Below are 26,900 nucleotides of genomic sequence, written 5' to 3' on the forward strand. Positions count from 1 at the left end.
CAGCGACTCTATTCAGATGGCACTCGCCACATGCATTAGGCTGAGAGTTAAAAAAAATTCTGGAAGATTAACTATAGATCTAAAATCACAACCAATAATAAGAGTAGTAGTTTATGTTTATTCAAGCACCGTTCTGAGCATCCATTGTGTCTTTATCTCATTCAGTCCTCCCCGCAACCCTATGAGACACACGCCCGTTATCCTCATTTTACAGAAGAGGGAACGGAGGCACAGCAAAGTGAAGTGACTTGCCCAGGGTCACACAGTAAATAGCCACGCCAGGATTTGAGCCCAGGAAGCCTGGCCCCAGAGCTTGTGTTCTAAGCTGCTAGGCCGTCCTGCTCTCTGCATGGAAAATTTACCCGTGGGCATGGTGCTGACTCTGGATTTAGGTGGGATTGTCACACTCCAGAACAAAGGTGGCAAAGCTGTATTTTCAAGGGCTTTAGGATTCCCCCGGCTGTCTTAGATGAACAGGAGTTGTGCATTATGTATATATATTTTTAATATATATTTTATATTTGAAATACATACATATTGGGGTTTTTTGTTGATTTTTGATGTGACTTTTTCCCTTTTGCTAGCTAGTTAGAGGATCCATGTATAAATCTATTAATACCGTATGGTATCATATTGTATATTATCACATTTAAGAGAATTGATGATACTTCTTTTTGTTCAGAATCCCATGACTCCACATGCAAAAAACTGTTTTGTGGTAGGTAAGAGAAATCAAAATGGTGTCGGCCATGTAAGAAAATGGTCCGTTGAAGCCTCGTGGGTTTGACTTGAGACAGATGCTGACACCACACTTAAAGACCGTTTTAACCTATGTGGGCAAGGCTGGCAAGTACTGGCCCAGGACAGCTACTCACCTGGGGTCAGAGGGGACCACAAGTTGGACAAGCTAAGGATACGTTGTCACTTTTTAAAGCTAAAGGATGGTGAGCTTTGTTAATCCAGGATATGATATATATAAACTGGAGAGTCATTTTTCCCTGTTTGCCAATAATTGCCGAGCGTTGTTCCTGGCACCCTCTGTGCCTGGGCTGCCGGAGATAGAAGCTGGCATTTGCTGAGGAAGGACATGGCCGTGAGCAGAGCGCACACACGTGGAGTGCAGGAGGTTTCTGAATTCTGTTTATAACGCGTACTTGGTGGTTTATGATAAAGCTCGCCCCTGTTTGAATGGGGCATAATGATGCCTAAAGACAGTGTGGGAGACCAGCTGCACCAGCAGTAGGGATATTAACAAGGAGGCAACAGCTCACCTACCCTTCCCTTGGTGCCTCCTGCCCGCCCCCTGCCACGAGGCCTCCTTGGACAGCCCCAGCCAGGAGGTTGCCCGCTCTTGAGGAGCTCCCATGGCCCCAGGCCGGCACCATACAGTGGAGCCTTAATTAAGAGCCACCTTAAAAAAAAAAAAAAAAAGAGCCACCTTGTCCTGTGGGGTCTCTCCCTCCTTAGGGATTCCGTGTGTGCTCATCTGGGCATCCTGCCCCTGTGTCATTGGGCCTCCCCAGCCAGGCCCAGCATAGAGCCTGGTGCCGCAGAAGCCTCAGTGGAGGTTTGTGGGGAGGAGTAGTTACATTGTGGGAGGGGGTCCAGCTCCCCATTTTGCAGATAAGGCCCTCTGGGACGTAGAACTGAAGTGACTTGCTCAAGGCCCCGTGTCTGTCGGGCCGAGCCTGTGTCGCGAGGCTTGTCCTGTGCTTTTCACTCAGCCTGGCTCCGACTTCAGGGCCCCGCGGCTCTCCTGGGTCCTGCCGGGCCACGTGCTCCAGGGGACAGATCTCCGCATCTACAGACTTGGGTCCACCCAGCCGGCAGACACTGGGCAGCAGGCAGCTGTGGGGTTTACTGAGCTGCTGCCTCCCCCGAAGCGCAAGTCCTCAGGCCTGATGGTGTTACAGGCCCAGCTCCCCAGACTCCCATGTCCTTTCGGTGACCAGCCCACCAACCTGGAGGTGGCCCACTACCCAGGCCGGCAGCTTGAGCTCTACCACAGGGGGGTAGAGAGCTGCCATTGTCGCCATTTGTCAGGGATGGTGGCCAGTCCGCTGGGATCCAGCGCCCCCTCCACCATCTCCCTCTGGGCTGTCACCTCACCTGCTCTGCCTCTCTTGTAGTTCGAGGTTTTTTATCCCCTCTGTTCAGTGGGTTCTCTGCTCCATCAGCCTTTTTCCTGCACATAGCGCACCATGGCTGTGCCCAAATGGTGAACTCAGCCCAGCCCGCCTCCCCACGGCTAATGGCCTCTATCTCAGGGTCCCCTCATACTCCAAGGAGGGAGAGTCCACCAGTGTCCCACGCTCTGGCCAGTGGTCAGGCCACAAGATGCACAGAACTGTCCCTCCTGCTGGGTGGGGTGCGCCTGAGCGGGGACGGGAGCAGAGTGCGGGCTCACTGGCTGGGGTGCCAGAACCCAGCTTCACTTTGTGGGCCCCTCCGGATGGGGGAGGGGAGATGTTCCACACAAGGGAGCCCTGACACCTGGGCAGCAGTGGGGCTGTGGGTATGAATCATTCAGCCCCTTGGTGAGGGCGGTACCAGTTGTTCTCGGTGACACTGCTACAGCAGGCACACGGGCAGATGACATTCCTGGGTGGGTAGGAGGGAGGGGACCTCTGGGAGGCCTGTGGGCCCTGAGTGGGCACAGCTGAGGCCCCCAGCTGTTCCCTGCCTCCCAACAGGCCTGCCTGCCGTGGGTGCCCCAGAGGGCTGCCTGCGTGCCCCTCTCTCCGTGTCACATGTTGTGTGTGATGTGTGCACACGTGACCTGAGCCAGTTGGTCCCTTTCCAACTGGAACAGTCCCTCCTGCTCTCAGGACAAACACAACCCCAGGCCTGAAAAGTTAGAGCTCCCGGTGTCAGGGAGCAAGCCCACAGCCGGAGCCAGCGTGGTGGCCTGCCCGCTCTGCAGGGTTGGCGGTGTCCCGGAGGCCCAGTCCCCGAGCCCTGCCTGCCCCCCGCTCCCGCTCCCCTGTCTCTGCCGAGCGGGGCAGGGACGGACACGGGCAGAGTGAGGAAAGGAGCTGGCACAGACTGACCTGCTCCTGGGTCCAGGCTCTCAGCAGAGCAGCTGTCGGGGAGCTGGGATCCTTGGAGCAAGGGAAGCTTTCCCTGTGAGAGGTGGCGTCCCGTGATCTTGAGCACAAGGCCTCTGGGTGGGGGAAAAGGTCCAGGTTGGTGCTTGTGGAAGAAACAGCTCTCCTTCCATTCAGTGACCGTGTGGCCTCAGGAAGGCGCCTGGCCTTTGTGGTCGGGCGCAAGGAATTGCAGTTCTGAGGGTCCCGGGCTGGCGACTATGAGTGGCGGCCCTCCACGGTGACCTGCGCCTCTCCTCTTTGCAGCTGAAGGAGGCGCAGCACTTCGCCATGATGGTGATCCAGCTCGGAGAGGAAGCCGGGGAGTTCCTCTCCAAGGGCTACCTGGCACTGGGTCTCACCTACAGCCTGCAGGCCACCGACGGTGAGTGCTGGGGCCTAGGAGCCTCTGCTCGGGGTGACTCAGGCCTCCTAATTGCCCCCCGGCACAGCCCACGCTGACCGCTGCCCCTGGAACTCCTGTGGCGCTTGCCGTCTGTGATGCGCCACCAGCCCTTGCCCGCACAGTGTCTTTTTTCTGGTTCACCTTAACCGTCAGCACCACTGTCCTCTTCTGGGGTCTTTTAAATCCCCCCAGTGCATGGCATAGAGCTGGGTACGCAGCAGGCGTTTACTGAATACTTGTGCCTGGTGCGTGGGTTTGCCGCCTGGAGTCTGGTGTTCCATCCCCAACCCCGCCAGCTCAGCCGTGTGTTCCCCCAGGGATCGGCAGCCACCTACTTCTGTATCCTTGCAGCTTGAGGGAAAGGGAGTGATAGGCCCCCACCCAGACCAAACCCGGAATAGTAATCAGCTCCAACCCACACCGCCTATTCAGGCGGTGCCCCTGGGAGCAGGCTTCAGAGGCCCCGCACAACGAGAGGTAAGAACAGCTGGCACTGGCAAGACGAGGGCAGGAAGAGGGGTGAGATCCTGGTGCCGTGCCAGCTGCTTGTTCTTGAGTGACAGTAGTCACTGTGTCTTCAAGGTATCGGTGAGGCTCTGATAAGGAACCCTGGGATCCCTCCACACTGGTCAAGTGAGGGAGTCATCAGTCCCTCAGTCAGAGTCCAGAGACCCTCCATGTGCCTTTAATCCTCTAGAAGCAGGGCTGCTTTATAAGCCGGGGACCCCTGACATCCATCCATGCCAGCAGCATCTTGACCTGGTCTGGTTGGAGCCTGACAACAGTCATTTTAAAGCTTCCCAGGGGTTCCGTGGGCTGCTAAGCTTTCGAATGCCTGTGCTACCCTATTTAAAGGTGATTTAATTTACCAGAAAGGTGCCCAGTTTGGGTTAAATCAAGAAGCCTCATGGGGAAAGTATAATAGAGGTTTCTGGTGGCCTAGTGGGAGGGGAGTTAGTGTTCAGTAGGTACAGACAGTCTGTTAGGGACGATAAGAAAGATCTGGAGACAGATGGTGGTGATGGTGGCACGACATGGCGAATGTGCTTAATGCCATGGAATCGTCCACTTGAAATTTGTTGAAATGGTTAGAAAAGAAGAAGTCTCGTCAGGAAGGAAGCCCAGGGAGGCGTGTGGCCAGGACAGAGGTGGTAACTTTTCCCTAGAGGCTTGAGCCTTTGGAAGGGTCAGTGTGGCCCAGGTGGCAAGGAAGGCAAAGGAGTACAAGGATCTGTTGTGTCAAGAATCATGCCAGGAGGCTAGGACCAGGGCGACACCTGCCCCCCTTCCCCCAGTAACCAGGGCAGAGGGTGGCACCACTCCGGAGCTGCTTGAGTGCGAGCATTTGCCAGACGGGGTCCCGGTGGGGCCTCTCCCCGCAGAGCTCTGTGCCCTGGGTGGGACAGAGCTGGGTCGGCCCCGCTGCAGCACCCCCTCATGGCTTTGTCTCCATCCTGTCTCCTGCAGCGACTCTGAAATCCAAGCAAGATGAATTGCACCGGAAAGCACTGCAGACGCTGGAGAGGTGAGGGAGGCCCGACTGGCAGCGTTGCTCCAGGTGGCTCGTTCTCATGTTCTCTTAGGAGACCTTCTGGTGTAGACAGAGTAAAGGTTTCTGTCCCCATGTTGTTGACCAGCTAACTGAGGCTCTGAGAGCTCACACAGGAAGCAGGGACAGGCCTTTGGGGTTGGGTGGGTGGGTTGAGCCCTTCCACACGAGTAGAGCTCCCCCCAGGCTCAGCTCCCGTCCCCCTGAGCTCAGGGGACGTGAGCTATAGCAGGAAAGCACCTTGCACAGTGACCTACAGGTATAGCAGGGACTCAGAAAGAGTGTTTGCCTCCTCCCAGCCCCTCTGCAACCTGAGGGCTGTGAGGAGCCTTACCCCAAGTCCTCACAGAGATTCCCTGGGAGCCCAGAGTCCAGGAGGGAGGAAGGGAGGGAGGGGGCGGCAGAGAAGCCCCTCCCCCAGCAGCAGCCCTTCCTCCCTCTCCAGGCCCATCCTGGCTGAGCCCCCTCTCCACCACAGCCCGGGGACCCACCTGAGCATCCCTCCCCTTCCTTCCTCTGGCCCATCGCAGGGCTCTTCCCCATGAGCCCCGTGTGTCTTTCTCCCTCAGAGCACGGATGGCAGCTGCTGGGTAGGGGCCTGCCCTGGACTCCTTATGCCAGCTTCCTGGGAACTCCCCTCTGGGGCAGGCTGTTCTCAAGCCCAGGGAGGAAGGAGAGGCCCATCCTCGCAAACCCCCTCTGAACTCCCAGGGTCAGGGGACATCGCCTTCCCTCCCCCACTGGCTCTTCATTCCCAGCGCTTCTTGCCCAGAGAGGCCATCCCAGCCCCACATCCTCCGGGAACTGTTCCCTTCTGTTGTGCGGCGGAGAGGGCAGACTCCAGGCTCTGTACCAGGCCACAGCCGGGTCAACAGCTGCCCGGAGGAGAGGGCTTCCCCCACCCAGCAGTCCTGTCCTCCCAGACGGCCCCCACCTCAGCCAGAGCCAGCTCTCTCGGCACCCACTGCCCCTGCCTTGGGCTGCCCGTGGGCTTTCTGCCCCAGCCATGGTCTCCCGCGGGGCACCCTCCAAAGCGGGCCCAGGCAGAATCTCCAATATTTGGCCCTGCAGCACCCAGCACAGGGGTGGGCACGCTGGAGACCCACGTGACACACTGGTTGTCGACCTTGATGGCTGACTTGCTGCTCCCTTGCCCCATACAGAGCCCAGCAGCTGGCGCCCGGTGACCCCCAGGTCATCCTCTATGTCTCCCTGCAGCTGGCCCTCGTCCGCCAGGTGAGTCCTCACAATTCTAACACCCAGGTCTCTGGGGGCTGCTGATCTTCTCCTGGCTCCACTGCCTTTATCGGCTCTGTGACCCTTTGCAAGTGACTTGACCTCTCTGAGCTTCTGTTTCCTTGTCTGCTATGTCAGTACCTTCATACTCCACCTCAGAGGGCCCTAGTAAGGATTAAGTCAGCTAATGTGGTAAAGCCCCTGGCCCACGGTGGGTGCACAGGAAGGGGTTATTCTCTGCCCTCACTCCTCCTACAGTGTGTCCGTCTCCTGAGAAGTTGCCAGGTGAGCACAGTAAACATTTGCTGTGTCCTCACCTTCTGTTGAGCTTTCCCCAGGGGTCTGGAGTAGAGTGATTGGCACGTGGAGCTGTTTCTGTGTGACCCAGAGCTTTCCTCTGACCCTGTGGACGCCACCGGCAGGCTCGGCCTCTGGGGCCTGACGGGGGCCTGCTGTCCGCCAACCACCTTCGACTTGCATGGCTCTCCAGGCCGACCCACCTTCCTTCTCCAAGCTGTCCAGGGAGTGAGGCCGGGCAACCCACCCAGCCATTGCCTTTCAGAAACGAGCGAGAGCTCCCGTCACCCAGGCCCCTCAGAGCCTCTGCTTTCACGTGTGCCCCGCAGGCTGGTGCTCTGTGTGAAGCAGGACCTCTCGGTGGCTTTGATCGGGTGAGCGTGGATGCTGGGCCACTCGAGACCTGCAGACGAGCCAGCAGGGACCCTGGCTGGGCTGCAGACTGTTGGAGAGGAGTCCACAGAGCCCCCATCTGCTCGTGGTCAGGTGACAGGCAGCCTGGCTGACGAGGGTGCTGCCGTACCCCCACTGGCCTGGGCGAGCCCTGCGTCTGATGAGGAGGGCGCCGGTGGCCCCTTTGACACCTGAGGCGCTGAAGCTCTCCTGAGCTCAGGAACTGGGAACTGGCCAGGCCAGCACAATGTCTGCTCCAGAGCCCACCCTGACCCAGTGAAGCAACCCCATGGGGCTCTAAGTATCCTGTCCCCCTGTCCCATTTGGAGACTGGGCACTTGGAGCCTTGTCCACCGGCCTGGTGGTTGGTTTTACTGGTCGATGTCAACTTCTAGCCCCTGGTCTCATCTTCAGGGAGCTGTGTTTCCAGCCCCTCTCCCACTGTGCCCCTGGCTCCTGACTTCCAGGTCCTGGGGGAGGCACCTTGTCCCTCTCTGCTGCTCTCTCCAGAAACACCAGTCTGCTCTGCTGCTCCCAGGAGCGCGGACGCAAAGATACCCGAGACCAGTTTATTTTTAGCCCTCTGTAAAAGAACCGGTGCTTTCCTTGCCAATCAAGTTCCTGATAAACCTTCGGTGATGCATTTTTTAATATCTTTAAGTATTCAGTCGCCTCTGATGAATGGCGTGTGTCCTCCCAGAGAGACGGCTGGGCCAGGCCAGTGGAGCCTGGTACCCGTTGTCCTTGGGCACCCAGATCTTGGTAACCTCAGGGGATTGGAGGGTCCCTGAACGAACTCTAAGCTAGTCCTGCCTGCCTGAGTCTCTGAGCTCCTCTGGCCCATCCTGCCCAGAGCATGCATGGCTGCTCAAGTAGTGAGGGCCGAGGATTTGGACACCCAGCCCAGAATAACGGGGCAGGAGCAGCCTTGGGGAGGCACGGGCAAGCCAAGCCAGGGGCCACACTGACCTTAGCTTCCTCCTTTACTTTCCATGACCTTTCCACAAAGGGAGGTCCCCGTGGGAGGACTCTGGGCCTGGCAGTATGCCCGCAGCCTGTGCAGAGGCCGGGTGGAGACCGGGCGGGCACCAGGCACGCCAGGGACCAGAGCCCCAGCTGACCTGTGTCCTGTAGGCCCCTCAAGGAGCATTGGAGACCGGGGTCTGAGGTTTGGTGAAGAACAAGACTTTCTGAAAAGGGCTCCCGAGGTTCCTGGGAGGACGGGGTCCTGGTGTGGATAGAGCCACAGGAGCTGACACAACTACCAGGCCTGAGCGCCTGAGACAACACGTCCCTCAGGACTGGAAGAAAGGATCTTACCTGTTCGTTAGCTGCCTGGCCTTTGGGGGCTTGTAGAGGGAAACTCACATTTTCAAACGTGTTCGACAGTCAGCAGGACATTTTTCCTACGTCGTCTCACCCTCTCAGCCACCGTCATAGGTATGACCGTTATCCTCATTTTGCAGCGTAAGGACTGCAGCTCAGACAGGCGAAGTCCCCTGCCCTGGGCGCCAGCTAGGAAGTGGCAGAGCTGGGATCCATGCCCCCATCTGACCCCAGAGCCTAAGCTCTTGCCACTGTGAGCCTCTGAGTAGGAGGCAGCATTTATCTGTCAGCCCCCAGCACTGCGTGAACAGGTTCGGAGAAGAGTTCTGTAGCTAGTGGTCCAGGTGGCCTCTCCTCACAGCCCCACTCCTCCGGTTTAGTTGGTGCTTCCCGGCCGATCCTTCGTGGTACACTGTGAACCTGCCCCTCTTTTCCCTCTTGCGTGGGCACAGCGCTAGCTTCCGGGGCCTGACTTTGGACAGCAGATCCCTCCTGGCCATGTGATTTGGGGGGGTGTTTTCTCATCAGGGCCCCTGCCTGCCCCACAGTGCCTGGGGTCTCATTGAGTCTGCTGCACCCTTGCTGGCTGGCACCTGGCCGCAGAGTCCGGGTGAGGTGTGGGCCTTGGGGAAGGTCGCTCAGCTGGTACCTTTCTCCGGCAGATCTCCAGCGCCATGGAGCAGCTGCAGGAGGCCCTGAAAGTGTGCAAGGATGACGCCAACGCCCTCCACCTGCTGGCGCTCCTTTTCTCCGCCCAGAAACACTATCAGCATGCCCTCGACGTCATCAACATGGCCATCACGGAGTATCCCGAGAACTTCAAGTGAGTTCCCCACGGACACTGCTGGGCTGGCGGGCTGGTCAGCGCACACACTGAGCGTCGGGGTGGGGCGGGGACCTGTGGGGGGGAGCCTGGCCCTGGCATTCTGTTCTGGCCAGGTGTGAGCAGAGGGCACACACCTGCTGTGTGGTGTGAGGGCAGCTCCACGTAACCTGTTGTTTGTATTCGGGAGACAGCCCTGGCTCTTGGTCTCCACCCTGCATTTGAGCGATTATTAAAACTGAAATCAGTTCACTTTAAAAGACAGGTCGCTTAGGGAACACTACACGTAGATAAAACAACCTGTGCGGACAAGGGATTAGTTACCTAATCCCAAATATAATACAGCAAGACCCACTGTGTAGAAGTTTATTTTTTACTTTTATACAAATACACGAAGGACAAAGGTCCTCCTCTTCCAGTAGCAGTTACCTGGCTTTTTTCCAAGCTCCATCCTCATGCCTATCTGGCAGGGTCTGACGCACGGTCTGCTGCCAGCCATGTGTGTGCACATATGTGTGTATGAGTGTGCCTCTGTGTGTGTGCGTTTATTGTCGGTTACGCTTCGGTGGAAACAGAAACTGTCACGATGAGAGGGTTAGAATCCTAGGGGTTAGGCCGCTAGGTCAGAGTGCATGTCACAGAAGAAACAAGAGGCTGGGCCGGGCATCAGACACTGTCCTTTTTCTGAGTGAAATCTTGCATGCAGGTGGAAACTGTGAACAGATGGGAGCAGAGCTGTCCTGTGGAAGCCAGGGAAGGGGGCCCACATGCTGGCCCCTCGGTGCCCCCAGCCCAGTGCAGGAGCCTCCCGTGCCAGCGTCTCACATCTGAGCACACGAGTTGAGTGGGGGGTGGAAAATCCACCTGCCACGCAGCCCTGTGGAGTGACCCTGGGGTGTGACCGTGGCTCTTTGCAAATAAGTCCGTACTTTTCCCCATGGATGAGACCCCTGGATTAGCAGGAAATGTCGCTGAGTCCATTACTGGTCAGGGATCACTGAAGAATGTCATTGCTCTTCAACCGAAGGTGCATCCTGCTTCTCCAGCTGCGCCCTGCATTGGGAACAAGCTGCGTGTGGCTCCGGCTGTTGCCACGGCAGTTAATTAAACCCCGGATCCAGTAAATATCACTGCAGCCAAACAGAAAAGTCAGCCTCCTTCGCCCTGACCTCAGTGTCCTCAACAAGGTCTGTATTGCAGGCACTTAAAGGCCCCTGGTCTGGGTCTGCCACCCAGTGCCTCGCTGGTCCCAGGCGGCTGAGACCTTGTTGAGGCTCTTCCTTTCTGCAGAGACTGCCTTAGTGTAGGAGAGGCTGGCAGGCTGGTGTCAGGGGTCTGGGAGGCCTGGCCCAGGGGGTTGCCGCTGGGTGGAATATACCCCTTTCCTCTTGCGCTTGTCCCCATGTGGGAGCCACAGCAGGTCCCTGGCTGTCACTTACCTGTGGTGCCTCCAGCAGCTTGCCCCTGCATCTTCTCAGCTGCTGAAAGACTGACATCTGTCCTGCCTCCAAGGACTATTGTGAGACTCAGACAAGAAAAGATCTCACAGTCAATTTACAACTGGTTTCAGGGGCAGCAGTGGGGGTGGGTCTGGAAGATGGTCCACAGTGTAAGGCCGGGACCTGGGACCCGAGGGCGGCAAGTGCCCGCAGTGGGCCGGGAGGTGGGGGCGGGCGTCCTGCACGTGAGGGCAGGGGAAGGTGTTCAGTCTCCTTAGCTGCACAGGAGGTTGCCGTTCCTGGGGGGCAGACTCAAGACTCCAGGAGAAAAACCCAGCTTTCGTGGAGTTGACTCTTGAAAATCCTCCTGAATTCAGGGATTAGAGAGCAAAGCAAAGAGAATCTTGATTTCCAAGCTGCGGGGTGACCTTTAGGTAATGGAGCTTGAGCTTAAAAAGGCAGAAACGTGGTGAGGCAGAGACTGATGGGCCTGCGGGGACAGTGGGAACCTGGCACGGTGGGAACCAGACACCTGAGCAGCTTCCTGAAATCCTGAGGGCTTCCGACGGAGCCCTGGACACATGTGCTGGCCTGGCCGTTGCTGGCCAGTTTGCCGGGGGCCTCAAGGGGGCAGCAGGCTCCCTATTTGCACCTGGGTTCCAAGCCAGGCCAGGCCTCAGAATGCAAGAAATCCCCACAGCAAGCTTGGAGATGCCTTTGCTGGTCCCTTCTCCAGTCCTGGGATTGGGAGGCTCAGCCGGGAGGGTCACGGGGAACAGGCCACTGCTAAGCTTGGTCCCTGAAGCCATGGGCTCCGTGGGCCCCTGGTTTTAGGTAACAGATTCCTTGTGCTTTAGTCTGGCCGCTTGTAGGGGAGGTCGCCATAGTAACCAAACAACATTCCTGGGCTAATGATGGGAGCTTTCCAATAACCAGCCTGTCAGTCACTGCTCCCACCCCAGACCTGGCAGCCTGCCAGACGGGTTTTGCAAGCCCAGGCTCTTGGGCTGACAGAAAAGGAGCAAACTGGTTTGCCCTTCCCTTCCCCTCCCACCCCTCTTGGGTTTCTGGCCAGCCCAGCCCAGGTCCTGGGGGCCTTGGAAGGTCCTGGGGGGAGGGGTGTCGGAGCGCTAGGGAGCTCTCCGCAGAGCAGGAGCTGTATGGCCCTCTTGACAAGCCAGAGCTCACCACTTGTAAGCAAATGGAACCGGTCACAGCATCTCCCCCAGGAAACCTGGGCTGTTTTGGAAAATGTTTGAGCTGAGAACTAGGCATTAGCTGGGGCCAGACGGTGACTGAATCCAGCCAAGGCCAAGTTGGCCTCGAGGGTACCCCTCTGATCTCTCCCTGGCCTGCCTCACCTTTTTCTCAGGTTGCATGTGATAAATTTCTAGTGGTGCATTCCACTGAGCAGAAGGGATCAGAGTCCTGGGGCTTCTGTTAATGTCTCTGACTTAAACCCAGCGTGTTTATTGGATGGTTCTTATTAGGGACTTGGAGTAGATCAAAGGGACGCTTAAAATACCAGCACTCCAGTGAGGGGGCTGGAATCAAAGGTATTAGCACAAACATAGTTTATCACTTTGCCAGGTTCGTGAAACATTTTTGGCTGCCACATCCCCTGATGAGGACAGGAGCCATGGGGTAAGCTTGCAGGCCATGTGGCGGAGGGAAGTGTTAAACCAGGCATAATCACTGGCACCGCCACACTCTTCCCCAAAGGTCAGTTCCTCATCGGCGAAGCTGGTCTGACATTCAGCATTTCCCTTCGCTGGTGGTTCTTTGGAGCCCTCCTGAAACCTCACTCCACGTGACACTGCGGTCAGAGCGTCTTCAGTCTCCCTGTAGCCTTCTGCTGACACTCCAGCTAGGAGGGTAGATGATCTAGGTTATTTTGTTTGGGGAAGAAGAAGGAAAGGAAGGAAGACAGATATTTGCAGGTTTCTCCAGAAGGAATTCTTTGTTTTAAAGCCGTTTCCGCGCTTTGCTCCCTGATCCTCACGCCTATGAACATTTTCTGGTGGCAGGCACTGTGGCCTGGGGCCCTTGGCTTTCAAGCAAGAGTGGCCCAGCCTTTCTGCCCCTGGGAGAGGGCTCAGGAGGCGAATTTGTGCCCATGAAGTAGGGCTGGCCTCCCCTCTGCAGTGGGTGGTCTTCAGGTCCCCAGGTCTGCTCACTGGGCAGAGATTATAGACCAAGACCAAGGTATTTGCATCTTGGTGTCTTATACCTGGCTGGGAGCCAACTTTTGTTCCATCTAAGGACGTGCTTTCCGGAAGTTCTTCCAAAATGGTTATGGAATGGCTCTGTGTGGTTTGTGTTCATATCTTTCAAGGTCAAGAATTGTGTTTGGAGAGTCACCTGGAGGTAACCGGAGGTGACCTGCAGCTGAGGGAAGCTGGGCCAGCCATCGGTCAGCACAGATAAGGCCGGGGGTGCCATGGGCACAGGCGGCTGTTCTGCGGGTGGGCCAGAGCTTTTGAAGCAACAAGGCGCTAACTCCTGGATGTGGAAGCTTATGGGCTGTCGATTTTAAACGTCGGATCACATTGAATGAATTCGTTAAGAGGTGGAGGATCAGTGTGAACCTTAAAAGGCTGGGGGACACGAGTCAGTGTAATCCTTCAGAGCCAAGGAAAAATTACTGGTTTTTTAGGGCTAAGAGAAGCTGCCATAGGTGTCCCTTGCAAGTTAGGGATTAGTCTATGGGAAGGTAATAACGATGGGCCTGACTGCGGCCCCCTCCCTTTTAGGGGGGTCCCTCCTGTTAGAGCTTTAAAATAATATCCTCAACGAGCAGGTGTGTGAGCTTCGTCAGGTAATTGCCCTGGTGGAGTCTCTCCCAGAGGCATGGCATTTAGAGGAGCCTGAGACCTGTGTCCTTCAACACTTCCCTGGCCAGGGTGAGAGCCAGATGATGACAGCTCTTGGAGGCGAGGGAGTGGCTGGTTCCTACTCATATACGGGCTGCCCCTCCCCTTCTCGCTGAGCCCCACCTCCAGGCCTTCAGACCTGTCCCTGCCAGTCCAGCCCCAAGGAGTACCTTACCTCGCCTTGCTTCCTTACCTCACCTAGCTTACCTCGCCTTGCTTCCAAATCCTGCCCATCCTCAGAGACTCCCCTTGGGCTCCACTTCGCCTTGAAGCTCCTGTACTCAGAGCTGAACCACTCCACTGAGTGTCTGATTCTCCTCTTCTGTTTCGTTTCCTAATGGCCTTGGATGTGTTTCTTGAGCTTCCCCGAGAGTGTGGAAGCACCTTTGGGGCAGAGATTATGGCCTGTCCTCTGCCTCCGCTTCCTCCCTGTAGGGAACCCACAGCTGGACACCCAGCACACCACTAGACCCCCCGATGGGTAGACCGTAGGAGTTGTTTTGTTCGTTGTTCTGGAAGGAGGGAAGGGAACACCTGGGGATGTTGTGGCTCTTACAGCCCTCAGAGCACTCTCATACCCCTTAACCCTGTTTGGTCGTTGCTTTGGTTTGATTTGTTTACTTTTTGGTCTTTACAACCCTCCTACTCTAAAGGTAAAGGAACTAACGGGAGAGTTAGAGGGTCTCTCAAGGTCAGAAAGCTGATGAGTGGCAAAGCAGGGACTAGAACCTGAGGCAGCTGATTGACTGAACAGCCCTGGTACGCTTGAACCCCAAGTGCTTCAATAATAACAGAATAACAACACACCCGGTGCTTGCTCTGTGCCAGGCACTGCTCTAAGCATTAACTCATCTAATCCCCTCAGCAACTGTGGGAGGTGTAGGAACTATCGTTACTCCCACTTTCCAGATGAGGAAACAGAGGCACAGAGGGCTTAAGTAAGCAACTGTACATGATAGGGGCTAGGTAAGTAGTAATGACAGGTCATGCGTGGACTGAACCTTTTATGAAGTGCTAGGCCTTTTATGTGCGTTGTTTCCTCATAACAGCCCCCAGGGTGTAGTGATACTGTCATTCCCATTTTACAGATAAGAAACTGAAGCTCTGAGAAGTTGAAATGACTGGCCAGAGGGTACATGGCTACAAGAAGGGAAGCTGGGATTTGGACTTGGGTCATCAGACTTGGGCCCCGTTTATCGGGACAAGACCCACTTCCTGTAGAAGCCCACGCTGCATGCAGGCTCTGGCCTCCTGGCTGAGGAGTTAGACTTTCCAGAGGCGTGGCCGCCTGACTCAGAGAATAGCCTGCTTTTTCCACTCAATTATGTGTTTTCTATAAAAATAGAACTCTTCATTAAAACAATGCAAAACAGCCATCAGCTGGAATTACTAATTACCGTCCTTTAAAGAGATAATACCCGTTTTGTGCATTCGCCATACTTGCCGCCACCCTCTCCCCCGCTACAGAGGGCCAGGAGCCAGAAACCAGGGCCCCGGAACGCACACACGGGGCAGTGGGACCAGAGGAGAGAGTTTCTGCAGGAGGCTCTGCAGCTCTGTTTCCTTGGTTCCTGGTCACGGGGACCCCACAGCTTTCCAGGCCTCCGTGGGTCCTTGTGACTCAACTTTCTTCTTCAGTTATCCAACAAAGATTTGTTGAGTGACATTAGGTGAGGCACTGGGGAGACGGAGATGAGAAAGACGTGGTTCTGCCCCGAGCATAGGGTCTGGTAGGAAAGACCGGTAATGATGGAGCGGTCTCAGGATGAGGGCTGACCTTTCTTGAGGGGTGGCTGTGCACCGGGGCTGGCTGCCTTGACAGTTTCTGTTGCCCTTAGTCCTCCCGACAGCCCTGCTTGGTGGCGCCGTTACCGTCCCTATTTGACCAACATCCGGTAGAGCTCAGAGAGCTGAAGGCACCTGCTAGGAAGCAGCGGGACCTGGGTGTACCTGCATTGCCTGATGCCAAGGGCCGTGTTTCAGCACGACCTCCTCCTGTTTGCTGGGGAGTGAGTCAGGGGCCGGAGGTGCTTCCCTCAGGTACACAGCAGGTGTCGTGTCCAAGCGTTTATTGCACACGCTGAATAAATTTTATAGGGAACTTCTTTCAAGGAATGTGGAAGTAAAAACGTGGGCCCGTTGTGCATGCCTCGCACACAGCCCATGTCCCTCCCTGCAGCCAGCTCTGCTCTGCCAGCATCCCCCTGCCACCGAGAGTGGGGTGCTGGGGTGAGCAGCAGGGAGGGAACACCGGGGAAGATGGTTGGAGGCCCTGGGTGAGGGGGATGGACGAGATAACCTCTGACCCCAGGACAGTGCTGGCTTAGCCAGAGCTGCTGTCACAAAAATATCCCCCGTTTACAAAATAATTCTTTTTTTTAAAAAAAAGGTTTTGGAAAGGCTCATGCTCACCCAGTTCTGAGGAGGCCCACCCTGAGACGGTTCCTCTTCACAGCAGTGGAAAGAAATGATTTGTCTTAGCCTCAGATGGGAATAGCTCCAAGTCTTAATCCTTTTGACAAATAATTAGCAGGCTGATCCTGGCCCAGGGGTTCAAGCCAGGCAGGGCCTGGGAGGAGAGAAAGGAGGCGGGTGCTAGGCCCACCCAAGCTTTCCCCTGGGAACCTCCATCATCAGCCCTTGGCCAGAGCTATCACGAAGATTGGCAAAGCCAGTGACGTGTGGCGACACCCAGAGAGGCTGACCTCGCTGGTGTCTCTCTTCCCCCACTGGAGGAGGGCTGGCCCAGATGCAGACAGACTGACTGACTGACTGCAGGGCTGAGATCGTTCACGGTTCAGCAGAGGCTGGCTCTGTTCAGGTCTGATGGGCACCTGTCTTTGGCCCCAGGTGCTGACCCATATAGGCGACTCGGAAGGTGGCCGGCGTGGGCTGCCAAGGCTCCAGCGGCCGTGAGGGAGGGCGTGCGCTCTTAGAGGGTGGGCCCGCGGCTACACTGGGCCTCCTTGCCAGGAACAGGCTGCACATGCCTCAGCCTTTGGAGTGCGCAGAGTGCCAGGACCCGGGACTCTCCTCCCCGCAGCCCAGCAGCCTCACCCCTGCAGCGGGGACAGAGGGCATGGCGTTTACACTGACGCTTGTTCCTACGCCTCCCCCACAGAGAACTCTCATCTTTCACATCTGCCTTCAGATGCAATGGCGGCGCTGCAAAGGCGTTCGGCCTTAAAAGACCTCAGTGTTTATTCTACATCTTAAAAAACAGGAAGGTGCTTGCAAGACAAGGCCACGGCCGAGGTTCGTTCACCCCGACCGGGTTGGCTGTGGCTCTGTCCCTCCCCTCTGATCCTCTTCCTTTCTCATGCCCATCTTTGGTCCCAGGAGCCACCTGGAGCCAAAGGTGCCACCTGCCTCGCTGAACAGGCCATGAAGCTCTGGGGTTTTCTGAGAGCCTTCAGAGACACCTGGCCTGGACACTGCTTTTGGGGGTCTGCTAGGCCTGCATTTTTAAAGAAATCCCTTCCCTGAGCCTTGGGCAGGCCTGTGCTTAAGGACTTAGTACAGCTGTAGGTTTCTCAGCTGCTGCTTCTGGGTCATCACAGTTCATCCTGCAGGAGTCCCTGGGGCAGACAGGGCAAGAGACTCCACTCCTGTTTCACAGGTTTGGAACCTGTGACATGCCCAGCTGGGTAGCAGCAAAGCTGGGGCTTTGGCTCGGGTTTCTCACTCCTGGGCCAGTGTCTGTCTACCGAGTGACGCTACAGTGCAGGGTTAGGACAGCAACGTGGCCATTCCTCTTCCGGAATGGCTTTTGTCAGGTCGTTGGAGGGCTGCAAGATTCCAATACCCCAGCCTTCCTGTCTCAGAGACTCTCCTCAGTTGTGCTGTTGGCTCTGCCTGGGTGACTGTCCTCTGGGACGAAGACCCCCAGTCACATGGAGCCAGACGCTTTCATGTCACGTCCAGAACTCCCTGTTCCTCCCCAGGCCCTGGGAAACTTTGCTTCTGGACAGCTTAAAGTGGAATCAGCCAGCACTTTGCTTGTGGGCTGCGTGAGTCCAGCCCTCTCTGCAGTTCTGAGACATCAGTGAGCAGATTCCTCGCCTGCCTCCTAGCCAGGAGCCAGCAGCGGGACGTGCGGCTGTCACAAGCCGGCTCTGATTCAACATGGATTGCGAGACGCAGAGCGTGGCTGGAGGGTTGTAACAACACGCATTTTCATAGTGTTAAGCTAAGCGGACACCATGTGCTCAGCTCTGTGCCAGGCACTGGGGAGGCGAGGAGGGCACTGACATAGAGGGAGGCAGGGTCCTGTCCTGCAGGCAGTCGTCATCCAGGTGGGGACATGCGGCAGGACACAGGACGAGATAAATGGTAGATTTGTCATCTATAGGCAGGACTGGCTGCAGGCTGTTTCTAGAGTATTTGAATTTCTCAGTGCTTGATATGAGTTTATCTTCATTGTTAAAAGCATAAGCCTGTGTGGCCAAAAAGAAAAAGGTGTGTGTACACACACACACACACACACACACACACACACACACACACACACACACATATATATGAGAGAGAGTAATTAAGTGCTAACTGAAGCGTTCAGAGAAGGGCAGGGGTGGCCACGCTTCTTGGAGAAGGACTGGAACCGTTGGGTTAAAATTGTGGGTTTTTTTTTAAGTCTCAGAATCCTTTCTTCCGATGACATTTTAGACTCGTTCAGCATATAAAGCAGGTATGCCAGGGGCTGGGCTGTTTGAAGGGAGGGGGGAGCCCAGGCTCGCCCCCTCTGTTCCCCAGCCCTCACTGCAGCGGCCTCCACACGGCCCCATCCACGAAGCACGGTGCTCTGATGAGGCTTTGGCCTGTTGGTGTGGACCCCAGCAGCCACAGTGGCACCCTAGGGCACTGCCAGCCTCCTCGTACCATTGTGTGAAGAACTGGGCCACCCATCCCGGCAGATGGGATAGAGAGGGAGACCTGTGCTCCAGCAAGACCAGTGGTTTGGTTGTCTCAGAAGAGTGGCAAGGAGTGGGGTTGTTTGCTGATCCCCGTTGCCAGGCGGAAAGAGTTCAGTGGTGACTTAGAGGCGTGGCCGCTGTGTGTGGATGACTAAGTCCCCACGATGTAGTAAAGGCCGTGGGGGTTGGGGCAGGGTGCAGCCCCCATGGGGACGCACAGAAGGTCAGAGGGTGACATCTGGTTAGAAGTTAGCCAGATGTCAGAGAGGAAGGGTGAGCCCCAGCAGGGGCGACAGTGTGAAACAAAGCCTGTCCTGCACGGCAGGGAGCCGCTTATACCCTGTGAGCAGCCCACAGGTACCCAAGGTCATGGGGAGAGGTGGCAGGAATGGAAGGTGGCACGGCCAGTCGGGGCAGGGCCCCTTGTTGAGGAGGACGGTTCTGGCAGCGCTGAACTGCGAGACCAAGGAAATCTCAGGAGCTAATCTGGAGCCTCCCAGGATCTGGGAGTGAGGGATCCAACCGGAGTGTGACTGTTGGAGTGCTTGCCCCAGCCCAGAAAGGATGTGGTTGGGTTGAGAAATTCCGCTCTGGGTCACTCATGCTAATGGAATGTCAGGGTCTGCATTGGTAGAAGTCACTGTAATGCCAGCTCAGCATTCTGTTCCGGGCACACAGTGTGGCCAGGTCTGCCACGGACCCCTGCTGGCTCTCAGGGGCGCAGGCAGCAGTAGGGGGAAGGGACGGGGCGGAGAGGGGCGAGCTGCAGAGGAGGCCTGTCTGGGGGGATTTGGGAGCAGGGGAATGCTGCAGGGCTGGTCTGCCCAGGGATGGCTCCCAGTGGCCCTGCCCAGGGGAGGTGCAGCCTTGGAGTGGACTAAGCCTGGGTGACCCGACCCTCCAGGGGGAGGAGCTTTCACTCGCACCAACACCTGTTCCAGCCGTAGGCCCTCCCCTCCCCCATGCTTCTCTTCCCTCCCCCAGCTCCCGACTGTATCCCACCCCACCCTCCTCTTCATCAAACACCAGCCCTGGCAAGACCCCTCATCTGTTCTTTCCTTGCACTGAGTCTGATCCAAAAATACAGCCCTGGATTCTCTGGGCGATTTGTCATTTTTAGCACTGATTGTCACCTTGAAGGCAGAAATTGTGTCTTCTATTTCACGTTCCTAAAGCAGAGGCTCCTAATACTTGTGGAGTGTTGGACCTTTTGAGAGTCCGGGAGAGGGGAGTGGGGATGGCAAGACCAGGGTCCCCAGCAGCTCCCACAGGGGTGCTGAGACCATGTTCCTCACCAGGCCCATGCAGTCTGCACTGCGGGGAACACACTTCCTGCCCTCTGGACCTCGTAGGCCTGCCGGGCGATTCGTTAGTGAATGTTCTAAGGAGGGTGCAGGGCATCCTGAGAGTCTGGGAAGGCTTCCTGGGGGAGGTGGGATTTACAGTTGAGCATGGGGGAAGGGATGAAAAAGGAGAGGAGAGGCCATGTGGTGGTGGGGACGACCCTGTGAGCAGGGGCAGAGAGGGACATGGATTTTTCAGGGAAAGTGAGGAAGAAAAATAATACTTGCCCAGAACCCAAACCCTCTCCACCGAAAAGGGGCAAACTCCACCCTTTTAATTCTCTTCCAACAAGTCACAATCTGAGAAAAACAAGGTGTGAGAAGAAAGGAATGGGGTGAAGCTATCCAAGTCCTTTGTGAGGCTGGAGGCCCAGGACTCAGTGCAAGCAGGGGAGGCCAGGGCCCTGACTGAGGGGGAAGGTCAGAGGGAGAAGCCCCCAGATGGAGGCCTGGCTTCCCAGTGTGGGGCCTGCTCTCTGCTGCAGCCTCGGTCATGGGGGTGCACCATGTCTCCAACGCAGGACTCGGCTTCTGTGATCCGCGAGGGCCTGTGTGCCACCCTCAGGTGGGCCGGCAGCACCACCAGGCAGCAGTCAGATTCAGGGCTTGATACTCGGGTTTGCCCAAAAGCAGTGCCGTGAACGGAAGGGCGTCACTGCTCACCACCCACAGAGAACCAGGAGTCGCAGCCTTGTTTGAGCCTCAGTGGCTCAGCCAGGTTCTCCGCAGGCTGGTGTGCATCAGCGTGGTTGGCAGTACCCGTGGTAAAAAGATGGCAGTACTTCCATATGTGTGGGTAAACAGCCACTGCCTTGACCCTCCCCAGGACCCAGACTCCCCAGCAGTGAAAGATCTATCATTTGGCACCACAGGGCATCCAGACCCCATCCTGGTCATGCTGAGCCAGTGTTCTGCCGGTCTGTCTGTGTCCTGGGCAGAGGGAGGCAGCCAGCCAGCCCTGCGTCCTGCCTCCCGGTGGGCCAGCACTTTCTCTCTCTTCCCAGGCCTTCTCAGGGCCACATCCCCACTGCTTTTACCCCAGAGGACTTCAGGGTTGGGGGTTGAGAGAGATTCTAAGCGGTGACGGAATAAGACTTCATGTCACTTTCATCCTATTGAACGTATAAGGAGGGCTGGCAATTTTGGGCTATCCAGGGAAGAATCCTTCGACAGAGTAAAACCTGACCCTCCTCAGGTATACAGAGTCAGGATACAGTTTGCATTCAATTAGGAGATGTTAACTGAGCACCTGTTGCCTGCTGGCGAGGCGGAAAGCAGAACCCTGTGCCCTTCTGTGACCTTTTTTCACCAGCCCCTTGCTTAGCCTCATTCCTTGAGTCAAAGTTTGCTTCTAGGTCTGTCTCTTATATAAAGCCCCGTCGTGGGCCTGGTGGGCCATATAAGTAAAAAGATAGGCACGTGTTCAGTGAGGATGCTGCAGAGCCGAGGGTGTGGAGGGAGAGGAGGGGCAAAGAAAGCAAGACCGTAACCACCCTGGACAGTGCTTCAGAGGCTGGCCGGGATAGTACACCATCAGGGGACAAGCGTGAGCGACAGGGACACTGGTGAATGCAGAAGAGCGCTCTGCGCTTTGGCAGAGAGGATGGAGAAACTGAGGCACAGAGAGAACACGTGGTCCAGGGATACAGCTGAGGCCACTGTGCTTGTGGGCCCTCTACCTTCTAAGGGCTGGGGAGGTGGGCAGAATCCCTTGGGGTTCCACCCTGGGAGGAAAGCCAGGGGAAGGGGGCCCCCTCAGGCATTCTCACTGCCGTGCTCTCTCCCCACAGCCTGATGTTCACCAAGGTGAAGCTGGAGCAGATACTGAAAGGCCCAGAGGAAGCCCTTGTGACCTGCAGACAGATGCTGCGGCTGTGGCAGACCCTGTACAGCTTCTCCCAGCTGGGGTGAGTGGCGGGTCCCTCCAGATGGAGTTAGGAGGCGGTGGTTGCCAAGGCAACAGCACACAGCTGAGTGGCCATGATGCCTGGTGGATGGAGGTGGTGAGGATGTTTGAATGAGGGAATGGGACTTACTGCTTCTGGGGTCTTTTACATCCCTGCTCTATTTTTAACCTTTTGACACTCCTCTATGAAGGACAGAAAGAGGCTGTTTAGGAAACTGAAGTTCAGAGGGGTAAGAGGGAAGAGAAATCATTATTAAGCATCTCCCCCATCAGCTGCTTTTATCTTATCCACTGTCAGATTTTACCTCACCCCAGGGGGTAAACTGGGACTCAGAGACCTTATATAACATGCCAGAGCCACTCCTGTAAATGGTAGCGGTGGAGCTAGAACCTGGCTCTCCGGAGCCCCAGCCTGTGGAGCCTGTCACTTCTTTCCTGGTTCCATTTGGAAGCTGGGAGAGGAGGGGAGGAGGAAGCTGAGTTCTAAAAGGGCCCCCCATTCCTCCCCACTCACCCACTGTCCCCACACATCCCATCTCCTTCTCCAATTCCCAGCCCAAGCTCTGGGATTCTCCTGGGCCAGAGCAGGGCACTCTTGTCCAGGCTGAATCTGCAGAAAGTCTTTGCTCAGACCTACTGGGACACCTGGGCTCAGCCTATACAGCCCAAAGCAGAAATGGGCCTCATTTCCAAGTGGGGCGGTGCACTGCCCCTTCCCGGTCCCTTGGTACCACCTCCTCCCCTTGTCTGGCTGTGTCACCTCCTCAAGGGACCCCACTCTGGTAGGTATATGTATTTTCACAGGGACCCTGGCAGCCCAGCAGCCTCTTAGAATCCCCAGAGGAACATCTCTAAAGGTGCAGTTTACAGAGGAGGCCTCAGGATAATCTGATGGGATAAAATCCTTGGGCAGGGTAGGGTCGGCCCTCTCTTTGCAGGCCTTTGGGCTTGGGAGATTCCAGGGCCCAACAGGACCGGTGGGTGGAAGCTGTCAGCAGGCGGCTCTGGGGTGAGGGACTTTCCAGAAAGGAAATGGGGACCCACCCGGCAACTGGGTGCTGTGAGGGTGAGGGCCAGACTCTGGTGTGAGGGAGGCCCACATTTGGATGCCCCTCGCCCTGCCACTCACTGGCTGTGACAGGTCCCGCAGGTGCACAGCCTGGCTCCCCTTGCAGAGAGGAGCTGTCGCCAGAGCTGGCAGAGAGCGCCTCTTAGCCGGGTGGCCAGTTGCCTGCTCATCCAGGCGATCATGATGGGGCCCCTCTGAGCTGCAGCCTCATCTCCAGCGTGTAGGGCTTAGCCTGTGCCACCCCTGCGGGAGCAGCAGAGCTGTGGAGCTGTCAGGTGCTCTCCAGGATGGGGCGGTCGGGTTTGCCTTGGGGTCTTTTCAGGTCACCACCCGCAGCCTCATCTCTGGGGAACTCCCCAGCTAACGGCCCCTGGCCCCACCAACCCAGGGTGGAGCAGAGCTCAGCCCGGCCAGCTACCTGCAGGCAAATTGTTGAGACCAAAGGGTTGGATCCAGTCCCCTCCTGGCTTGCCCAAGAAGAGGAAGCATTCTTTCTGAACCTGGAGCCACAGAGCAGAAACTAGGGCTTGTAAAATCTGGGCTGGGGCAATCAAGGATCAAGGCCAGAACCCACAGCCTGAAGGTCTGGCCTGCCCCGCCCCACCCTGCCGGCTCCACCTCCGCTCTGTTCCCTGGCCGCCTTCCTCTGCTCTGCCTGGCGCCAGCCCACACGGCCCCTCCAGGAGGCTCCAGTGCCCGGCCTCTGATGGCCCAGCACAGCCCTTTCTCCGTCTGGGTCTTTGTTAAACGCTCAACTTGGACTGTCTCCTTCCATCTGGCTGTCAGGTTCTTCAGGGTAGGGGCCTAAGACCAGGAGGCAAGAGGTCCCCAAGATGAGCTGTTTCTGGAGCCCTAGGAGAGCCCGCTTCAGGACGAGAAGCTGTGTCAGTGCATCCGCTCCAGGCCAGCACAGGCTGGGCACCTGCCCACGTCCTCATTTAGTCCTCACACCGACCTCGTGTGCTTATTAACTGCACAAAATAACTGTGATCATCTCAAGAAGAGAGGGCTTTGCCGAGGCTCACATAGCTAAGCAGGGCAGCCCTGTGGCTTTCCCCCAGTGTCCCTGGCTATTTTGCCCTGCACTCAGGTGCCTCCCGGGAATGAGAAGGGGGTGTGAGAGGTGGGAACCAGCCCGACCAACTGTGTTTCTGTGGATGGTTTCCTCTAATGCCCACAAAGATGGCTGTGCACCCAAAGAACCAAGTTCAACGTGAACCGGAGTTAGGATGGCAAGGATACCCCGGCTCTGGCGTTATTTGTGGGACCATCGTCTTGGTGCCCCTCTGAAGGGAGGAGGCCTCTGGCCCCCAGCTGGGCCTGCCTTCTCTTCTCTCCTGCCCTTTCCACCTCAGTCCTCTAAGCTTCCCCAACCAGCAGGTTCAAGGCCACAGACCGCCCCCGCCCCCAGCAGGGGGCAGGGGCTGCCTGGGGGCTGTGTGTGCTCCAGGATGGGCACAGCCAGTTGTGCTGCCTTTCTGAGCTGGTGTTCCCCCGCATCCCCACTCTTGAGAAAAGAGGAGCCTCCCTAGCCCTGTGAGAGCTGCAGGGACCTGGGGAATTGGCGGGGCTTGTTTATCTCCCACCCTCGGGCCCCCTCTGGCTCTTCTGGGGCCACCCTGGCAGCCCCGGGGAGGGGGAACCTGAGGCCGGGAGCGGCATCTGGGCCTTCCTTCCCTGGAAGGTAGGGGGCTGCAAAACCAGGCTTCCCTTGGAAACCAGTCCACAGTGCCTGTGGCTCTCTGCTAGACGTTGAGAGGGTAACGAAAAGTAGAAGAGGGAATAGATGGATGGGAGAGGCTCTCATCCTCGGCGTACGTGGTGCTGGGATCCACGCTGATGGAGAGCAGAGAGGGAAGGCAGCGTGAGGGCAGGGGAGCCACAGGAGGCCTCTAGATGGATGTTGGGTTCTAAACAATGCGGGGTTTGGGTGGACCGAGAAGAATGGTGAGAACATGCTTGGTGGCAGCGGCATGAGCTTTGGAAACAAGATGTGGCAGCATTAGGGAATAGTGAGGAGGCTGACAGCCCCACAGGCACACAGCGGGTACCCTGTGCGTGTGTGTGATCAGGACTAACATGTCGGTTTAGCATCTGGGGTGAGCCAGATTCTAGAATCCCAAGCCTGAGCTCCGATCTGGCCTGCTGCTCTGGTTGTCTCCATCCTTCCTAGTGGTCTTCGGCTCTGTTCTCGGGCCTGAACTCTTCAGCCCCAGAGCCTGCCTGGCATAAGGCTCCCCTCATTCTCCATGCCAGCCCCCTCCTCCTCACCGGGGCCTGGCCCTCCCTTACCTTCCAGAGGCCTGGAGAAGGATGGCAGCCTCGCCGAGGGCCTCACACTGAAGAAGCAGAGTGGCATGCACTTGACTCTGCCCGATGCCCACGATGCAGACTCCGGTAAGAATGTGCCCTGTGGGCAGCCGTCCACGTGAGCCCACAGCTCCCTCTCCCAGCCTGAGCATCTACCCGCCTGGTCAAACCCACCCCACCTCCTGCCAGCTGCTGTGCTAAGGGGCCTGTGCTACCTCGGGCCTCTTTAGGGCCCATCTTGGCCGGATGGCTGCTGGCCCTGGGGCGGGAAGTAGGCAGCTGGCGTAGGCGAGCGAAGGACCCCACCCTCTGTGTGGGGAGTGAAGAGAGTGGGGGAGACTGGGGTGGAGAGGGCGCTGTGGAGCACGGAAACCGTTTCCCCTTAGGAAAGCTCCAGGCCAAGGTCTGCCGTGATAATGTCCACCGTAGATCCATCGAGTAGAAAGGAAGGGCTGAGCTTCTGTTTACAACTGCAGACCCAAAGCTGACTGTTGTTTCCTGGAAAAACTCATCCTGACATCCACGACTTGTGAAATTCAAACAAGTTTGGGATCTGCAAACTTACATGTTTTAACCCAGGACCTGATTAAAGCAAATACCTTCCTTAAAAACACAAGCAGAATTAGTCACGGGAATGGAAGCATCAGGGAGCTGTGTTTGGTGGCATTGCTCATCTTTTCCACTCCTGTGGCGGTGAACCAAGTTGTGCCTTCGTTGTCAAGTGATGGAGCTGATTTCCGAAGCCACGCCCAGCACCTGACTTGAGAGGCAGGTCTGAGGATTGCTGGGCTGGACTTGGAGCTGCGGACTCCAAGGAAGCAGTGGTGACGGAGAGTGTAGCTCCCTTGCAGTTAGAGAGGGAAGGACCCTGGACAAGGTTATTAGGACTCTATACACCCGCCTTATAAACTGAAATCATCTGTGGTTTGCCCTGAGGTCTGAGTTTATTGGAGCCTTTACTGCCTCTGAGAGAGAGGAAAAAAAATGCTCGTATTTCACCTGCACGTGAATTGTAAATGTCAACGGCTTATATATCCTGGACAGGGACCCATGTCACTCTGAACTGCCACATGGAGAAGTTCTCCAGAGGGCGCAGGGTCTGGCCTGATCTGCTACCCAAGGATCCTTCACAGCCCAACCACCAATGGGACCTTTCTATCAAGAAATAATAGGCACTTGTGAAAACAGAAAGTAAAAACGTAAAAGGAAGAAAGGAAAAGTCATCCGTCAGTTCATCACTCAGACCTTAATACATGGCCTTTCAGACTTGCGGAAACATGGCCATATTTTCTTGTTTGTAAAAATGTGATCATACTCTTTTGCAATCTGCTTCTTTGTACCAAACCGTATAATGTCAGCCTCTTTCTGCATCGATACCCATATTTATGCATCGTTATTTTAATGGCTGCATAGTCTTGTATGATTATACTCTCACTTATTTTTAATCAATCCCAGTTGGCAGACAGTCAGGCCATTTCTGTCCTCGGTATCCCAGGCAGTGGTAGAATGCCCACAGTTGCCGACATTCATGGTGTTCTTCCCTAGTGATTAACTCCTAGAAGTGGGCTCACCGCCTGATTGCCCCTCAGAAAGCTCCTCTCTCCGGCCTGGGTGAGGGTAGGAGGTGGGCCCCTCCTAGTGGGTCTGTGCGCTCTTTAGCGGCTGCTGGGCCAGGCTGCCCTGTCGGTCCCGAGGGGCTGCGCAGCCTCTGTCCTGGGGCCTGTGGTGGGGCACTTGGACTCTGTGGCTCAGCCCCTCCCACCTTGCTCTGCAGGTTCTCGGCGGGCGTCGTCCATCGCAGCCTCCCGGTTGGAGGAGGCCATGTCGGAGCTGACTGTGCCCAGCTCGGTTCTGAAGCAGGGCCCCATGCAGCTGTGGACCACGCTGGAACAGATCTGGCTCCAGGCTGGTGAGTGTCCCCAGCCCCAGTG

The 26,900-nt window shown here is 56.6% G+C and overlaps 1 protein-coding gene across 2 annotated transcripts in view; it reads left to right on the forward strand.

The window, feature by feature from the left end:
• The window catches only part of TTC7A (tetratricopeptide repeat domain 7A), a 122,031-nt gene that overhangs the window by 74,770 nt on the left and 20,361 nt on the right, over window positions 1-26,900 (forward strand). For both annotated transcript variants that reach the window (XM_032652056.1, XM_032652057.1), the window contains 7 exons: window positions 3,354-3,471; window positions 4,960-5,017; window positions 6,205-6,277; window positions 8,956-9,116; window positions 21,475-21,591; window positions 24,959-25,056; window positions 26,744-26,878. In XM_032652056.1, the coding sequence (XP_032507947.1) occupies window positions 3,354-3,471; window positions 4,960-5,017; window positions 6,205-6,277; window positions 8,956-9,116; window positions 21,475-21,591; window positions 24,959-25,056; window positions 26,744-26,878 (760 nt within the window). The remainder of the gene's footprint in view (window positions 1-3,353; window positions 3,472-4,959; window positions 5,018-6,204; window positions 6,278-8,955; window positions 9,117-21,474; window positions 21,592-24,958; window positions 25,057-26,743; window positions 26,879-26,900) is intronic.

This window comes from Phocoena sinus, chromosome 13 (assembly GCF_008692025.1).
Source record: "Phocoena sinus isolate mPhoSin1 chromosome 13, mPhoSin1.pri, whole genome shotgun sequence".
NCBI lineage: Eukaryota > Metazoa > Chordata > Mammalia > Artiodactyla > Phocoenidae > Phocoena > Phocoena sinus.